This window comes from Giraffa tippelskirchi, chromosome 4 (genome assembly GCF_054371585.1).
Source record: "Giraffa tippelskirchi isolate mGirTip1 chromosome 4, T2T-mGirTip1v1.2.pri, whole genome shotgun sequence".
Taxonomy (NCBI): Eukaryota; Metazoa; Chordata; class Mammalia; order Artiodactyla; family Giraffidae; genus Giraffa; species Giraffa tippelskirchi.
In genome coordinates, this window is record NC_137278.1 from 85806308 (window position 1) to 85823836 (window position 17529).

Here is a 17529-nt window from a genome sequence, read left to right on the forward strand (position 1 = left end):
AATATATGTGAAGAAAAGAAAGCATTTTTAAAAGTTCAAAAACAATTGGACAGATTTTAAAACAGTTCATTACACTAGAATCTGGTTTAGTTTACATATTTTTGCAAGACCTCTATCTTAGAAAGCAAAAAAAAAAAGAGGAGCTGGAATATTAAGAGAGCCCAATGTGGGATTGTCCAGCACCGCTGCAGAGGGTAATATGAAAGAGCGACTTCTTTCAGGAAAGAAAAGATTTCTTGTAGGAGTTGGCCATCAGGCTTTAAAGAAAGCACCAGTCAGTCATGGTCACCTCTCCACTGAGACTGCTGGCAGTCACCAATGACCTCCACTTTGCTAAATCCCATCAACTTTCGGTCCTCATCTTGCCTAGCAGCAATGTTTGACACAGGTTCATCACTCCCTCTTTGAACTACTTTCATCTCTTGGATTCTGGATTTCCTCCTTCACTTGCCACTTTTACTCAATCCCCTTTGCTTGTTCCCATCAGCTCTTCACTTCTAAATGAGGGACAATGACAGTTTTTGGACCACTTCTGTCTTAGCTACATGCACTTCCATGGTGATCCCATCCAACTTCATGGTTTTAAACACTGTCTACATGCTGATGAATCCCAGCTCAAAACTTACCGCTGAATTCCAAACACATAAATCCAATTGCCTTTCAGATATCTTCATTTGGATATTCATCGTAGGCATCGCAAACTTAAACACCCAAGTTCCTAATTCCCTTCACAAAGGCTTTTCATGGAACACTCCCCTCATAATTAAATGTCATCATCTCAGACTAGCTTCTGCTTTCCTACTTATTTAAAATTCTCCCTCCTTCCCTCAGCAATCCTCATGTACCCTACTTTAATTTTCCCCTTAACATTTATTGCTATTTAACAAACTATACAGTTTACTTATTTATCATGTTTATTGTTTTCTCCCTCACTGAAATGTAAGCTACACAAGGCCAAGACTTTTTTTCTTGTTTAGTTTACTGCTGTATATCCTGCACCTAGAAGAGTGCCTGGCACATCCTTGTCACTCAAATATTTGGGTTTTTGTTCATTTGTTTTTGTTGTTGCTGTTGTTTTAAAATTTTTACTTATTTAGTTTATTTCTTTCTCTGTGCCAGGTCTCAGTTGCAGTATGTGGGATCTTTAGCTGTGGCATGCAAGATCTAGTTTCTTGATCAGGGATCGAACCCCTAGCACTGGGTGCGTGGAGTCTTAGCCACTCGACCACCAGGGAAGTCCCAAGTATTTGTTGAATAAATGCATAAAAGAATAAATGGATGACTTTGACTTGGAAAGAAATGTCAGAAGGTAAGAAATACTAGCACTTCCCTGTTTCAACTTGGTCTGCAAAGAAATGACCAACAGAGAAGGGCTACAAGGAAGACAAAGTATGAATCTTTTTCTCAGGTTTTGCAAGGGACTAGCATACAGCACTCTTGCCTGGAAAATCCCATGGATGGAGGAGCCTGGTAGGCTGCAGTCCATGGGGTCGCTAAGAGTCGAACAGGACTGAGTGACTTCACTTTCACTTTTCACTTTCATGCATTGGAGAAGGAAATGGCAACCCACTCCAGTGTTCTTGCCTGGAGAATCCCAGGGACGGGGGAGCCTGGTGGGCTGCCGTCTATGGGGTCGCATAGAGTCAGACACGACTGAAGCAACTCAGCAGCAGCAGCAGACTAGGAAGGATCAGAAACAGTGCTTGTTGGGCATTAGCGGGCTGAGGTCCTATTATCATTTCAATTATATTATTAGAGGCTTAAATATAGAAAAATAAAACTTAAAAACTAAAAAAAAAAACAAAAAACAAAGGGAGCTCTGAAGTAACTGAATGGACTCCAGTCCTATTTATAATCCAGAACAGTAGAGAAATTAGCTCTGATTTGAAAAGGGTCTGATGATATGGTTAAAAAGAAGGTTTCTTTCTATCTTTTGAAGATAATCTTTTGATACATTTTCCAATTTCTTGTAGGTATATGGGTTATTTCAGATGTTTTGCTTCTTGGGTTGATTTTGATGATTTAAATTTTCTTTTAAAAAGTACCCATTTCAATGATTTGACCCAATCTATTTTAGATACAAATGTACTACTGTCTTTTCATGTTTTAATTTGCTCTATACTGCTCAAACCTTTTTGGATTTCTAATTTTTTCTTTCTTCTGAGATTTACATGAAATTGGTCAGTTTTATTATGTAGCTTTTTGTTTAATAAATTTCTACTTTCCTTTTTTGTACCTCTCAAATTTTTCTTTTTCTGAAAAGAAGTTTTCTTACGGAACATATATACTAATAATGACAAGCAAGCTGAGTAAAAGTTTTTATTTGGCTTTTCATATAATGGTTTTAGAATAAAAAATATTGGACTCCTGGTGAAATGGTTACACATTAAAACAGCCAAAATAAGAGTAATATATCCTATAACAAGGACCTATTGCCTAAGATTTAGTCAATGACCTGGTTATCCTCTCGGCGAGGCCAGGAATTAGGGCAGAACACGTACTGGCGTCAGTGTAGGTTTTCAGTGCCTTAGCATGTGCCCGGCCACCTTCCCACTTCTAGAAGAGACCCTTCCATGACTGGTTCCTGGGAATACAACTGCCTCTTCCATCCTGGAATGCCATTGTGTCAAATCATCAACATTTACCCAGATATTGTAGCGTTCCCCATTCACAGTTTTCAGAAAACCAATTATTACTATTTTGACTTATCACTTGATCATCTGCCTATTTTTTCAATAGGTACGTTCATTACAACTTTTCACTGGCTGTATTAACTCTTCAAAGAACATTACCACCTTAGGATAAAATCCTAGAAGATGATTCACTGATTCAACAATAATGTACATTTTAACACCTTGGAAACTGCCCCCACTTGCCCTCCAGACAAGTTGTGACTGTATGTGTCAAGTTCTCTGGTCAGAGGAGAAGGATGCTATATAATACAGTTGATCTTTCCCAACCCATGGAACTGAAAAGTATTTGGAGCCACTGAAGTATGTGTCACAAAACCGGTCACTAAACAAGCTCATTCTCTTCTATAAAAAGTGGGGTTCAGAACCTCGCACATACTCTACCTTACTGTGTGAGGTAAACTCTGTTGTGTTCACATTCCTTGTTTCACAACTGATAGGATCTAACAGTAGCAAATCAAACTGGAAATCAATCAAGATAAACTGGAAAAAAACACCGTTACTTGGGTGGACAGTGAACCCAGAGAATTCACAAGCACCAGGCTGGTGACAGGTGGCTACAGCAACCCTGACCACCTCAGAGGGGCTCTGAGCCAAGGGAGGTAGTGAAAGTGGTTAAAGACTCACAGTGGGATATCTTTTAGAAATATTTTATGTGAAAAGCTCAAAATTAAAGTCTGGCTTTTAAAATTTTACAGTTATCTAGAAAATTAACTCGTCTTTGCTTACTTGGACCGTTGGGACCACTGGTCCTGCATCCCAGTGGATGCTACACAGTATGAGATACTCAGGATAAACTATCCATAGCTGAGAAAAGTTACACTGCTTCTTTACGCACTTAGCTGGCATAACTCTTCTAAAAAACTGCTCCGAGCAGGGCAAAGAAAACCTGGATCCTCGCATTTCTTTGCATTATTTGTGTGACCTTGGGGAAAATATCTCACAGGGATCAAAAGTCCTCAACCATGAAGTCAAAAGTATGGGGTTGAGGACAGAAGCCAGGATGATGTTCAGATTTCCCTGATCCTGATTCTGGCATTTTATGATTTTGTAACCAAGAGCAACTCTCACCTTCACAATGGTCTCCAAGGGCAGATGCTCTGTAACCGTGGTCACAAATGCAGCGGAAGGAGCCCTCTGTGTTCCTGCACTGCCCATTACTGCAGAGATGATGGTGCTGGCATTCATCAATATCTGTGAGCAAGAGAGTAAAAGGAAACTTAGAAGTGGTGCTTTAAAAGGGAGGTTTTTAAGCAATATTCATTTGCCTGTGTCAGATGGGATCTTCGTTGCCACACGCAAGCTTCTCCCTAGCTATGATGTTACAGGTCCAGTCGCCCTGCAGCATGTGGAATCTTAATTCCCCAACCAGGGATCAAACCTACATCCCCTGTATTAGAAGGCAGATTCCTAACCACTGGACCACATGGAAATCCTTAAAAGTCAGTTTTTAATCATTCATGTAGAGGAGATCTGTAAACCATCTGATTTTTAATTAATTTAGAATTTTTATCATGTGACTCAGACTGAGCTCTAGTAAAAAGGTCACTCATTAATATTTCAGTAGGGAAAACCAGATGAGCAATGAGCTAAGAATCTGTACACATGTATCCACTGGGCACTGATGAGGGGCAAATACTTGGCTGTAATCTGGGAATCACAATAAAGCTTCTTGGAATTCCTTCTATAGATTCAAGTATAACGCTCTGAGTTTAAAAGCACTATGGCCTATTATAGCCTAAGCAGGGATCAGCAAGCTATAGCCTACCACTGCCTATTATTGTTAATAAAGTTTTATTGGAAAATAGCACCACACATTCATACACTATCTGGCCCTTCAGGAGAAGCTGGATGACTCCTGATTGAAAAATGTCATGGCATGAATATCTTCTTTTTCAATAACTTACTCTTTAGCACCCCCACCCCCACCCCAGCAATCAGGCTCTCTCTCTCAATGATCTTCTGGGCAAATTTAATGGTCCTTCCCTGCTCTCAGCCTATCTGATACCTACGTTTCCTCTGAATCTTCGTTCCTCGATGCACACATCTTCTGCTAGTGATTATTTGTTCTGTAACCACAATCCTGAGCTCAGACTCACACACGTGCCTCCATCATATCCACATATAAAAGGCAAAGTAATGTATTCCATATATTTCATCACTTACTTTCACCATTAGATTTTAAGTTTCTTGAGGCAGAGCCCATGTTTACCACATTCTTTACTGCTCTTCAGATGACCTAATATTTTACCAATCAGCAGGCACTTAATTCATGTAGGTTGCTGATAAACTTTGTTGATTATATTAACATATATGGGCCTACATCTGGCAACGTGATTCTTTATTTATTTTTAATTGAAGGATAATTGCTTTACAATATTGCACTGGTTTCTGCCATACATCAACATGAACCAGTCATGGTATACATATGCCCCTCCCTCTTGAACACCCCTCCCACCTCTTCCCACTCCTCTAGTTTGTTACAGATGCCCAGTTTGAGTTCCCCGAGTAATACAGCAAATTCCCACTGGCTATTTATCTTACATATGGTAGTGTATGTTTCCATGCTACTCTCTCCATTCATCCCACTCTCTCCTTCCCCCCATCCTCCCATGTCCGTAAGTCTGTGCCCTATGTCTGCACCTCCACTGCTGCCCTGCAAATAGGTTCATCAGTACCATCTTTCTAGATTTCATATATGCGTTAATATATGATATTTATTTTTTTCTATGACTTACTTCACTCTGCATAATAGATTCTAGGTTCATCCACCTCATTAGAACTGACTAAAACGTGTTCCTTTTACTACTAAGTAATATTCCGCCCCCGGTCTCGGCCGTTGGGGCAGCTTCTCTCGGCCACGCTTCTGCGTGGTCTGGCACAGCCGCGGCGAGAGGGGCTGCAGTGAGCAGATACCCCTTGTCCAAGGTAAGGAGCAGTGGCTGCACTTTGTTGGAGAAGCCGTGAAGAGACACCCCACGTCCAAGGTAAGAGAAACCCAAGTAAGATGGTAGGTGTTAAGAGAGGGCATCAGAGGGCAGACACACTGAAACTATAATCACAGAAAACTAGCCAATCTGATCACATGGACCACAGCCTTGTCTATCTCAATGAAATTAAGCCATGCCATGTGGGGCCACCCAAGACAGACAGGTCATGGTGGAGAGGTCTGACAGAATGTGGTCCACTGGAGAAGGGCATGGAAAACCACTTCAGTATTCTTGCCTTGAGAACCCCATGAACAGTATGAAAAGGCAAAAAGATAGGACACTGAAAGATGAACTCCCCAGGTCAGTAGGTGCCCAATATGCTACTAGAGGTCAGTGGAGAAATAACTCCAGAAAGAATGATGGGATGGAGCCAAAGCAAAAACAATACCCAGCTGTGGATGTGACTGGTGATAGACGCAAAGTCTGATGCTGTGAAGAGCAATATTGCATAGGAACCTGGAATGTTAGGTCCATGAATCCAGGCAAATTGGAAGTGGTCAAACAGGAGATGGCAACAGTGAACATCGACATTCTAGGAATCAGCAAACTAAGATGGACTGGAGTGGGTGAATTTAACTCAGATGGCCATTATATCTACTACTGTGGGCAGGAATTCCTTAGAAGAAATGGAGTAGCCATCATGGTCAACAAAAGAGTCCTAAATGCAGTACTTGGATGCAATCTCAAAAACCACAGAATGATCTCTGTTCATTTCCAAGGCAAATCATTCAGTATCACGGTAATCCAAGTCTATGCCCCGACCAGTAACGCTGAAGAAGCTGAACTTGAACGGTTCTATGAAGACCTACAAGACCTATTAGAACTAATACCTAAAACAGATGTCCTTTTCATTATCGGGGACTGGAATGCTAAAGTAGGAAGTCAGGAAACACCTGGCGTAACAGGCAAATTTGGCCTTGGAGTACAGCATGAAGCAGGGCAAAGGCTAATAGAGTTTTGCCAAGAGAACGCACTGGTCATAGCAAACACCCTCTTCCAACAACACAAGAGAAGACTCTACACGTGGACATCACCAGATGGTCAACACCGAAATCAGACTGATTATATTCTTTGCAGCCAAAGATGGAGAAGCTCTGTACAGTCGGCAAAAACAAGACCGGGAGCTGACTGTGGCTCAGATCATGAACTCCTTATTGCCAAATTTAGACTTAAATTGAAGAAAGTAGGGAAAACCACTAGACCATTCAGGTATGACCTAAATCAAATCCCTTATGATTATACAGTGGAAGTGACAAATAGATTTAAGGGACTAGATCTGATAGACAGAGTGCCTGATGAACTATGGACAGAGGTTCGTAACATTGTACAGGAGACAGGGATCAAGACCATCCCCATGGAAAAGAAATGCAAAAAAGCAAAATGGCTGTCTGAGGAGGCCTTACAAATAGCTGTGAAAAGAAGAGAAGCGAAAAGCAAAGGGGAAAAGGAAAGATAATCCCATCTGAATGCAGAGTTTCAAAGAATAGCAAGGAGAGATAAGAAAGCTTTCCTCAGCAATCAGTGCAAAGAAATAGAGGAAAACAACAGAATGGGAAAGACTAGAGATCTCTTCAAGAAAACTAGAGATACCAAGGGAATATTTCATGAAAAGATGGGCTCGATAAAGGACAGACATGGTATGGACCTAACACAAGCAGAAGATATTAAGAGGTGGCAAGAATACACAGAAGAACTGTACAAAAAACTTCTTCACGACCCAGATAATTATGATGGTGTGATCACTCACCTAAAGCCAGACATCCTGGAATGTGAAGTCAAGTTGGCCTTAGAAAGCATCACTACGAACAAAGCTAGTGGAGGTGATGGAATTCCAGTTGAGCTATTTCAAATCCTAAAAGATGATGCTGTGAAAGTGCTGCACTCAATATTCCAGCAAATCTGGAAAACTCAGCAGTGGCCACAGGACTGGAAAAGGTCAGTTTTAGTTCCAATCCCAAAGAAAGGCAATGCTAAAGAATGCTCAAACTACCCCACAACTGCACTCATCTCACACGCTAGTAAAGTAATGCTCAAAATTCTCCAAGCCAGGCTTCAACAATACGTGAACCGTGAACTTCCAGAAGTTCTAGCTGGTTTTAGAAAAGGCCGAGGAACCAGAGATCAAATTGCCAGCATCCGATGGGTCATCAAAAAAGCAAGAGAGTACCAGAAAAACATCTATTTCTGCTTTATTGACTATGCCAAAGCCTTTGACTGTGTGGATCACAATAAACTGTGGAAAGTCCTGAAAGAGATGGGAATACCAGACCATCTGACTTGCCTCTTGAGAAACCTGTATGCAGGTCAGGAAGCAACAGTTAGAACTGGACATGGAACAACAGACTGGTTCCAAATAGGAAAAGGATTACGTCAAGGCTGTATATTGTCACCCTGCTTATTTAACTTATATGCAGAGTACATCATGAGAAATGCTGGGCTGGAGGAAGCACAAGCTGGAATCAAGATTGCCAGGAAAAATGTCAATAACCTCAGATATGCAGATGACACCACCCTTATGGCAGAAAGTGAAGATGAATTAAAGAGCCTCTTGATGAAAGTCAAAGTGGAGAGTGAAAAAGTTTGCTTAAAGTTCAACATTCAGAAAACTAAGACCATGGCATCCAGTCCCATCACTGCATGGCAGATAGATGGGAAAACAGTGGAAACAGTGGCTGAGTTTATTTTTTGGGGCTCCAAAATCACTGCAGATGGTGACTGCACCCATGAAATTAAAAGACGTTTACTCCTTGGAAGGAAAGTTATGACCAACCTAGACAGCATATTAAAAAGCAGAGACATTACTTTGTCAACAAAGGTCCATCTAGTCAAGGCTATGGTTTTTCCAGGAATCATGTATGGATGCGAGAGTTGGACTATAAAGAAAGCTGAGCACCGAAGAATTGATGCTTTTGAACTGTGGTGTTGGAGAAGACTCTTAAGAGAGTCCCTTGGACTGCAAGGAGATCCAACCAGTCCATCCTAAAGGAGATCAGTTCTGGGTGTTCATTGGAAAGACTGATGTTGAAGCTGAAACTCCAATACTTTGGCCACCTCATGCAAAGAGTTGACTCATTGGAAAAGACCCTGATGCTGGGAAGGATTAGGGGCAGGAGGAGAAGGGGATGACAGAGGATGAGATGGCTGGATGGCATCACCGACTCGATGGACATGGGTTTGGGTAGACTCCGGGAGTTGGTGATGGACAGGGAGGCCTGGCGTGCCGTGGTTCATGGGGTCTCAAAGAGTCGAACACGACTGAGCAACTGAACTGAACTACGGACACTGACCACCGCACAGTGAAATGTCCACATTTAACCTGATAGCTGGTCTTCTGTATCCATGTTTCTGTATCTGAGGATTCAACCAAATGCAGATGGTGTAATACTCTAAGTATTTACAAACAAATCTGCATATAAATGGACTCATGAAGTTCAAACATGTGTTGTTGAAGGGTCAACTTGTAATTCTGTATGAAGTTCAATGAAAAAAACTAACTTTTTAAAGTCTAAGGTCAACCCCAGCAAGGTCCACAACCCTCACTGTCACCTGTAGGAACAGAGCACATTGCACAAACTTTATCCCTGAGTACAAGGCAGACAGTATTTCAGTCTGCCTAAAAAGTCTTCTTTAGTGGCAATTTTTTTTAAAAATAGGAAGGATTTTAAAAGCTCAATGCACACAAAAACTGAATCATTAATATTCCACAACGTAATAGCAGGTGGACATAATTCCCTTAAGTAAATGTTAATCCTATTGTGTGAAACTTTCATATAATTTTAATAGAACTGATTTTCTGCACATAAGGAATTACACAGGGAGCAACCATTCTTCTTTCCAATAGTAATGCCAGCCACTGACCACTAATACCATATTTTTCAAATTCAGCCTTTTTCGATCCTGTTTCATTGATTTTCCTGACTGAAGTGTAAGTTCCTTGCTTTCTGGCACAATAAAACAATCATCTGGGTAATTTCTCAGAAACACACTCACACGCTTGCTTTACTGAGTGCACATTTTTTAAGGCAGGTGCCTTAAACTGAAATCACAGCAGTTCATGTTGCCACACACCTACCTTCACATTGGTCTTTTGCTGCTGACAGCTGGTAGCCCTGCCCACAGGTACACCTGAAGGAGCCATCGGTGTTTTTGCACTGCCCATTTAGGCACATAGTTCCTTGCTGACATTCATCAATATCTGTAAACACAGTGACAATTGCTTTACATTAAGTCTTATATCTAAGCACCCATTAGCTCAAGTTTGAGACCCTAATCCAAGCTACTGCCCTGTAAGCCTTCCATTTCCAGGGTGGACTTTTACAGCCTGACCCAAAACAACAGAAAATTTTCAATAAACATTAAAAAAAAAAGTTCAGCCCCCTATAATGCATTCTGGCGTTATTATTGCAAAAATAATAGCACTTCTGCTATGTGAGGCACTATACATTTTAATTTGAATCAGCCCACCGATGTTCTTCATATCAACCTCAGTGTGGACTGTAGAAAATAAATAATTACAAATAGATGATAAATTTATAATGAAATAAAATTGCATTCAATACAACATCAAGCTCTTTTTCATGTCTCTCTCTCACACTCTGGATATAACACAAACACAATATGAAATATTTTACAGTTGATAAAGAAAAGATACTCAAGCACAAAATAATGGCTATGAAGCAGCTTGCATACCTATGGAGTTTCAAGAAAGAAGGCAGAATTAAAGCTCTACCAAGAACTTTAGAAATAAAACCAGAATGGAGGCAGTTGTGGAGGGAAATACACACTTCTACTACATTAGAAGTTGGAAAAGTGTAAGGTCTAACAGTTGTGTTAAAGGACCCTGAGCTCATTTTCAAAGTAACAAGGAAAGCCAAGAGACATGATCCTGTTTTAATGACAGATGTTGGAAAGTCAATGAGAAAAGTGATGAGTGAAGAGTTTTCAAAATACCTTGCATAAACAAAAAGCTATTGACTGAGAAAGAACGTAATTCTTTATAAGTTTTCTAATCATGGAAATGAATTTACATAAATGAAGAAAAGGCTGGACCCATCAGTAACTTGAACACTTGAGGTTGAAGCAGCACTTATTTTCTGAGTGTTTTTGTTTGGACACGAGGTTGGTCCGATTTAACCGGGTAACTCTGTCTTGTCTTGTCTATGCAGACAGAGCCTCAGAATGTCCCGCTGAGTAGCTACTCAGTTGGTGAGAGTTTATGATGATTAAAATGTGGTAGTATTGAACTTCACCACCTGCACTACAGATTTGTTGTGAGAATTACTGGAGAGAATGGATGAAAACATATCAGCCCTATACTCAGAGTGGTAGAAAGAAGTCCTAATCTAAAAAGAGCATTGTTTTAAGGAAACCAGGTCCCAAAGATTAATGTCTGACTATTGCTTCCTTCTGAACATATCCTATTATTTAATAAAGTGCATCTACAAGTTTTTGCCAGGAGAACTCAACCAACTACACAGTCCTTTCCCTTAAATATTACTGACAATTACCTGCTTCCTAAGCAAAGTTGCATTTAACCTCCAGTGAGGTAATATTAACCTTTTGAATTTTATCCTGATACAAGCAAGGTGAGTCAGGTTACCCCACATAATCTGAAAAAGCTCACATTGACTATTAATGTATTCAGAGTTCAGGAATTTGTTTCTGATTTAATTTCTTCTAGCAATTAGTTCACTAGAAACTTTTGTTTCACTTCTTGTGCAATCAATCCCTTCTATTTGTATATAATTCTTAGCTGTCAACCATTGACTACCAACAGAGAAATTAAGTAAGAATTTTGTCTTGCAGATGATTCAACAGCTTTCCAAAGCTCTCAGTCTACTAGCTTTTCAACTGGTCGTCAGCAAAGAGGAGCCCACATCATATTTTCTTCCAGCACATTTTATAAAATACTTGAGATGTCGGTTCAAGAATTTAAGACCAGCAACAGCTCATGTGGCTGGTTGGATCTCACGTAATGTGTGACAACACTTTTAGTGCTTTGGCCTCTTTCTGATTTTCTCAACAAGGATGACAAACTAAGCATCCCATGTGAAGATGTCTGCCCCAAGAACATACCCTCCATTCCACGTACTGTCAGGATACACCAGACATCTTACATAAGTTACTCATTAATGTTGAGAAGACTGTCAGAAGTAATTCATTAGAAGTAATGATATATACATTTGGAATAACTCCGGGCAACTCTGTTATCTTGAATAAGGTGATCTCTGGGTCTTTAAAAGGACTGAGGGGAACAAAGGCAGCATAATTCTATGTATTTAAGGGGGGAAAAAAAGCATTTTTTTCTTTATTGATTGAGGGACAAAATTTCTATACAAAAGAACACTTTCCAATAAAATAGGCATGTGGCACAAACGTCTTCTCTCTCTTGTGCCAAGGGATGAATAGAGAATATTATATTTCATAAAAGGTATTTTTCTTTGAAGGACTTTTTGCACATATTACTATGGTAAGTCCTGGTAGGAGTTAAAATAGAGGCTATCTCCAGTTATTTATACATTTAGGACATATACCCATAAAGTGTACAAAAAGATGCAGAGATACAAATACAAAAAGATACAAACAAGTAACGGATTAATATTGGCTTGGCTAAAAAGTTTGTTCAGGTTTTTCTGTAACATCTCAGGAAAATCCAAATGAACATGTTGGCCAATCCAATACACTAGATAACGTATTAATATTTACAACCTGAAAAGAGTGAGGTGAAGACACTGATAATAGTTAGGACTATCAACAGAGTGAAACTGGCAGTTACTGCAGTGCTGGAAAACAGATTTATGTTCTGAGTAGAACCTGACACCTGTAAGTTGATGTCATTTGGGAAAGATTAGAAAATAAAGAGAAAGGATGTCATACAATTTACTATCATGAAAAGGAAGGACTTTGATTGGGGAGTAAGAAACACAACTAGTGAGTATGCAGCTTTCTCAAGCAGGTGATGGGGACCTTGCCTGATCTTATCCCAGGTTGCAATGGAAAGACACCAGGAATATGAGAGTAGAAGGCAAGCTTAAATGGTAAGTGGAGATAACAGCTCTTTCCCACCTCCAAGCTTTGATATGCACTGCTTCCTCTGCCTACTAAGGTTCTCCCCTCTGCATTCAATATTTTATGACCAAGTTCAAATAGCAACACCTCTGTAAAGCCTTCTCAGAAGCATGCAAGTAGAATTAGTCACACACTTCCTGGCTGCAACAGAACTTTGCACATGCCTATTATTTGGTGAATAACAACATCCACCACAGAAAGTCATGCTCTGCCTCTGCCTTATCTCATTCTCCATGTATTACCTCCATTATTTCTCCAATATCTAGTTATCCTATTATCTCATACAATCCTCACATCAACCCTCCTAGGTGCCATTACTGCTACCTTCCTGCAGATGAGCAAGTAAGGCTTGGTGAAATGAGATTATTCATCCATGCTCACACAGCTCCAGACTATCCAAACTAGAATATGATACGCTACCTTTAAAAAAATCCCAAAACTAAACTCCAGACTTATTTGGATTTCACCAGTTTTTCCATTCAGGTCCTCTTTCTATTCCAGGATCCTATCCAGGGGACCACATCATATTCAGATGTCTCATCTCCCAGTCCTTCCTTGTTTTAACAATTTTAATTGCCTTGAGGATATGGGCCGGAAATCCATAGTATGTCCCCAGTTTGGACTTGCCTCATGTTTTTCTCATGATTAAGACTGGAGTAAGAGGTTTTTGGAAGAACAACACGAAGCTAAAGTGTCCTAGTCCTCACATAATGTCAGGAATACATGACATCACTGATGACTTAACTTTCATCACTTAGTACTTTACGAACTCTAATTAGCTGTTGCAGGTATGCATCTCTTTCAATGAATAATACATCTTTGAGAGATTACAGTCTCTTGGTAACATATGCAGTGCCTAGAATGCATTGGTTCCTTGATACACTTGACAGGAAGGATGAATAGAAGCAGCAGCCCAGCACAGTGTCCCAGAGACTAGAAAATATAAGTGTTCCTAGGGGTGATATCAATTGATGGTGTGCATCCTGGGTGGTAGGGAGACAGATTAGAGAGGAGCAGGCTCATTTGGGATGGCAATGCCAGGAGGAAGAAGGTGGTCATGAGTCATTCGTTCAACATGTATTAACTCTGCATTTTCCCTCTAGAGCGTCTAATTCCCGAATTTTAGAGATGGCATGATTTTGGGAAACCTGAGGTTGTTTTTCCAAGGTTGTACAGTGAATCACTGAAGAGCCAGGATTTAGGTCAGTAGTGAGTAAAAAGATGGGTGTGCCGGGCAGGATAATCATGGGTCAAAATAAGCACAGAATACTCTTAGGGCAGTTGTGACATCAATTTGGATGGGTCATGGGTCAGAGAATGCAAATTGAAGAAAGCAGTGGTGACAAATGTGAAATATGAAGTGGGCACAGATTAGAAGCATTTCTATGAGTAAGATGAAAAGAAACAGGCAGATCAAGAAGAGAAAGTAACATGACAGGATATGGCAATAAACCAGATACAATAATCAAATAAAGATTAATAATGGCAAATAATGGCTTCTAACACTGAGACCTTTAGTCACCATTAGCCCTGTGTATGAGGAAGTTTTTCTTCCATCAAACACCCAGAGTACCTTTCAAGGGATTCTCAAGTTTAACTTGGAGATGCTTGGTTTAAGTAGTCAGAAGGCAAGCTGTGGATGTGGGAAAGGACCAGGAGAAAAAGGAGCTGTGCTCGCTTTCTATGCTCTCCTGGGAGCGGCTAGGACTCTGCTGTATGAAAGGAACAAGGCACCAAAAATTCAAATGTCTATGAACTCCCTACTGCCAGTGGAAGATGCTTCAGTTCTTACAGGTCTATAGTAGGGTATCTGTTTACTGCTTCCCTACCACAGTGATAAATTAATTACCACCCTAGACCCTTCACTTTCACTGAGACAGCAAAGAAAAGAAAAAGGTTTAATTTATTTCCTCTCCCTTCCTTTGAAAGAGCATCCTTTTAAATATAAAAGTGATGGAAGATAGCAGAAAGGAAACAAAATAACCACAGAGAAGATGAAAACTTCTTAAAAATTAGAGACACCATGGGCAAATTACACTAATATTCTAGAGGAAAGTGTATATGTTAGATATATACACTTACATATATATATCTCATATATATAAAGTGTTCATATACACTGACTTAAAAACTTGACTAATGGGAAAACATATTAATAAATATACAAAAGAAGAAATACAAATGCTTAACAAACACATGATTAAGTATTTAATAATCAGTGTTCACACATTTTAAAGTTAGAAAGTAGTGTTCTATTGAAATAGTTAAACCACTGAGCACTTGGCCCAATTATTCCACCTTTATGAAATCTGAAGGACAGAATGAAAATGCAAAAACAGCAATACACTGGAATATTACACTGCCTTTAAAACTAATGTCTGAAATGAGTTATTAACAAAATTAAAGATGCTCATGATATACTATTAAATAACAAAAAGCAAGACTGAAAACCAAGACTGGACACAGTACATAATCTTAATGATACAAAACATCCTTGAGATATGAATATCCACAAATGAGGCTGAGAGATTATCTGTTTTACTTTTCTGCATTTGCTACATTTTCTATACAAATGCATTTTTAATAGCAATGTTATTGAAATAAAAAATTATATATCACATAATTTATCTATTTAAAGTGTATAATTCAATAGTTTTCAGTATATTCACAGAGTTGTAGAACTGTTTTTACAATTAGAAAAAACTAAGTAGATCTGGGGTTTATAGATGTTCTAAAAAAATTCACTGTTTTTCTCTATGTAAATAGATAGGAATTTAACCACCATGAGGGTTCACTTTCAGAGGCCAACCAACATGTGCTCTAGGAAGCTCAGTTAAATAAAATGACAAGTAGTATGGTTTCCTTTCTTAAGGTTAGTTACGCTAACATGTTTTTAAGTGTAGTTCAAATAAAATGAGAAATCTGATCACAGTATTTACCTTTACAGTGCTTGTGGTCTGGAGTTGGGCTGTAGCCCTTATGGCATGAACACATGTAGGATCCTTCAAGGTTGGAGCAAGTACCATTTGTGCAGATCTTTGGTTCCAGGCATTCATCCACATCTTAAAGAATGTGGCATAATGGAAAAGAGGGGGAGAAAAAAAGAAATAAAACATGAATAAATTTGAATGTGGTTAGAAATGGAAACAGTGGGTCTTCAAAAGAGGGGCAGATTCTTTAAGATAAGCTTTCAAATTAGCTCTTTAGGAGGAAAAGAAGCTCTGGTATGAGGTGCACATATAACGGTTTCGTGGCTTAATTCACTTTCTGCAAAGTAACTCTAAAAAGGAACCAAACATACTCTATGAATGAATTCAGTGGAAGGCTTATTATGGAAGAGAGGGAGGAAGAGAGGATAGCCATAGAGCAGCATCCCTTACAAGATAAAATATTCCAAAGAATCACAGATGTGTGGAGGTCTAGTTAGGAAACTGATGAATTTCAGTAGAATGTGAGGGTTCACTGAAGCAAGATACATGACCATGACTCTGGGAAACCATGGGAAAATCTGTAATAGAAAGGTGGGAAAAAAATCTTTCAAAAATTCTAAGATGGCATTGAATCTGATTTAAAAAAAAAATCTAGGGGACAAACAAAATAAGACTACTGGGTAGTCTGAAGGTGGAGTATAGGCAGAAGAGGCAGATAAAACAATGGTAGTTAATGTTTATCAAGCACTTACTGTCTGAAGTCACTGAAGGCTTTACATATATTCTCTCACTTAATGCTAACAAAATCCATATGGGCTAACCGTTCAGAGGAAGGACCTGAGATTTAGAGAAGTTCAAAGCTTGTCCAAGGCCACATAGTTAGAAATTGATGACTCGGGTTTGAACCCAAAGACCATCTTTTAAGGTCCTGTCATAGGCAAAGTTAAATCTAGAGATGGAAACAGTTGAAGAGAGAAAGTATGACTTTGTTTTTATTATTTGCTAACACAGCATTATATTAACCATCATTATCTAATCATTCACTGATCTCATTCAACAAACATTCGTTAAGTTCTTACTAGAATACTGTTAATTCAAAAGGAAAAATCTAAGTTCTATGCCCCATCTGAATGCCCCAGGGTAAGTCCACTGTATATTGCAGTAAGAAGGCATATAATGTAGCAAAACAACCAAAAATTTAAAGAGAAACTTTAACTACAAAAAGTACCCAAAATATACAAAGCATCACAATTTATGCTTAATTTTACGATGGCCTGGAGAAAGGAACGGCAACTCATTCCAGTATTCTTGCCTGGAGAATTCCGTCAATAGAAGAGCCTGGTGGGCTACAGTCCATGGGGTCACAAAGAATCAGACACAACTGAGCAACTAACACTTTACAATGGTCTATAACTTAATCAAGGTCTTTTATACATAAAGCAGAAAACAGTAGAGAGGGAATGCTCCTGATTATATCCATTTCATTTCACGATGCTCACCACAAAAGCAATACAGCTTTCCACTTCAATATTAACAGAGTATCATGAACACATTAAGAGAGACCTAGTTTTAGGCCACTGACCATGCATTCCCACTGTAATTCATTAAAACTGAATCTTTCTTATTATGGAATTCAGAAATAGAGTATTATCAAAATAATACACAGGGACATCTTGTGTGTGTGCACCATATGCATACTGAAAACAGCCAAGTAACTGACACTGCCTAGGTATTCTACTGTACTTTCACTATATCACTAATTATGGTAAAGTGACCCTAACTCCATGACAAATGGAAATATCACTTTCAAACTGACCCATTATCCATCCTTTCTTTGGTTGTGGGAGTTCA

The 17529-nt window shown here is 39.3% G+C and overlaps 1 protein-coding gene across 37 annotated transcripts in view; it reads right to left on the reverse strand.

Moving 5' to 3' along the window:
• LTBP1 (latent transforming growth factor beta binding protein 1) overlaps positions 1–17529 on the reverse strand; it is a 453402-nt gene that overhangs the window by 108032 nt on the left and 327841 nt on the right. For all 37 annotated transcript variants that reach the window (XM_081590239.1, XM_081590236.1, XM_081590238.1 and 34 more), the window contains 3 exons: positions 15688–15810; positions 9753–9875; positions 3762–3884 (listed from right to left, as the gene is read on the reverse strand). In XM_081590239.1, coding sequence (XP_081446365.1) covers positions 3762–3884; positions 9753–9875; positions 15688–15810 — 369 coding nt within the window. The remainder of the gene's footprint in view (positions 1–3761; positions 3885–9752; positions 9876–15687; positions 15811–17529) is intronic.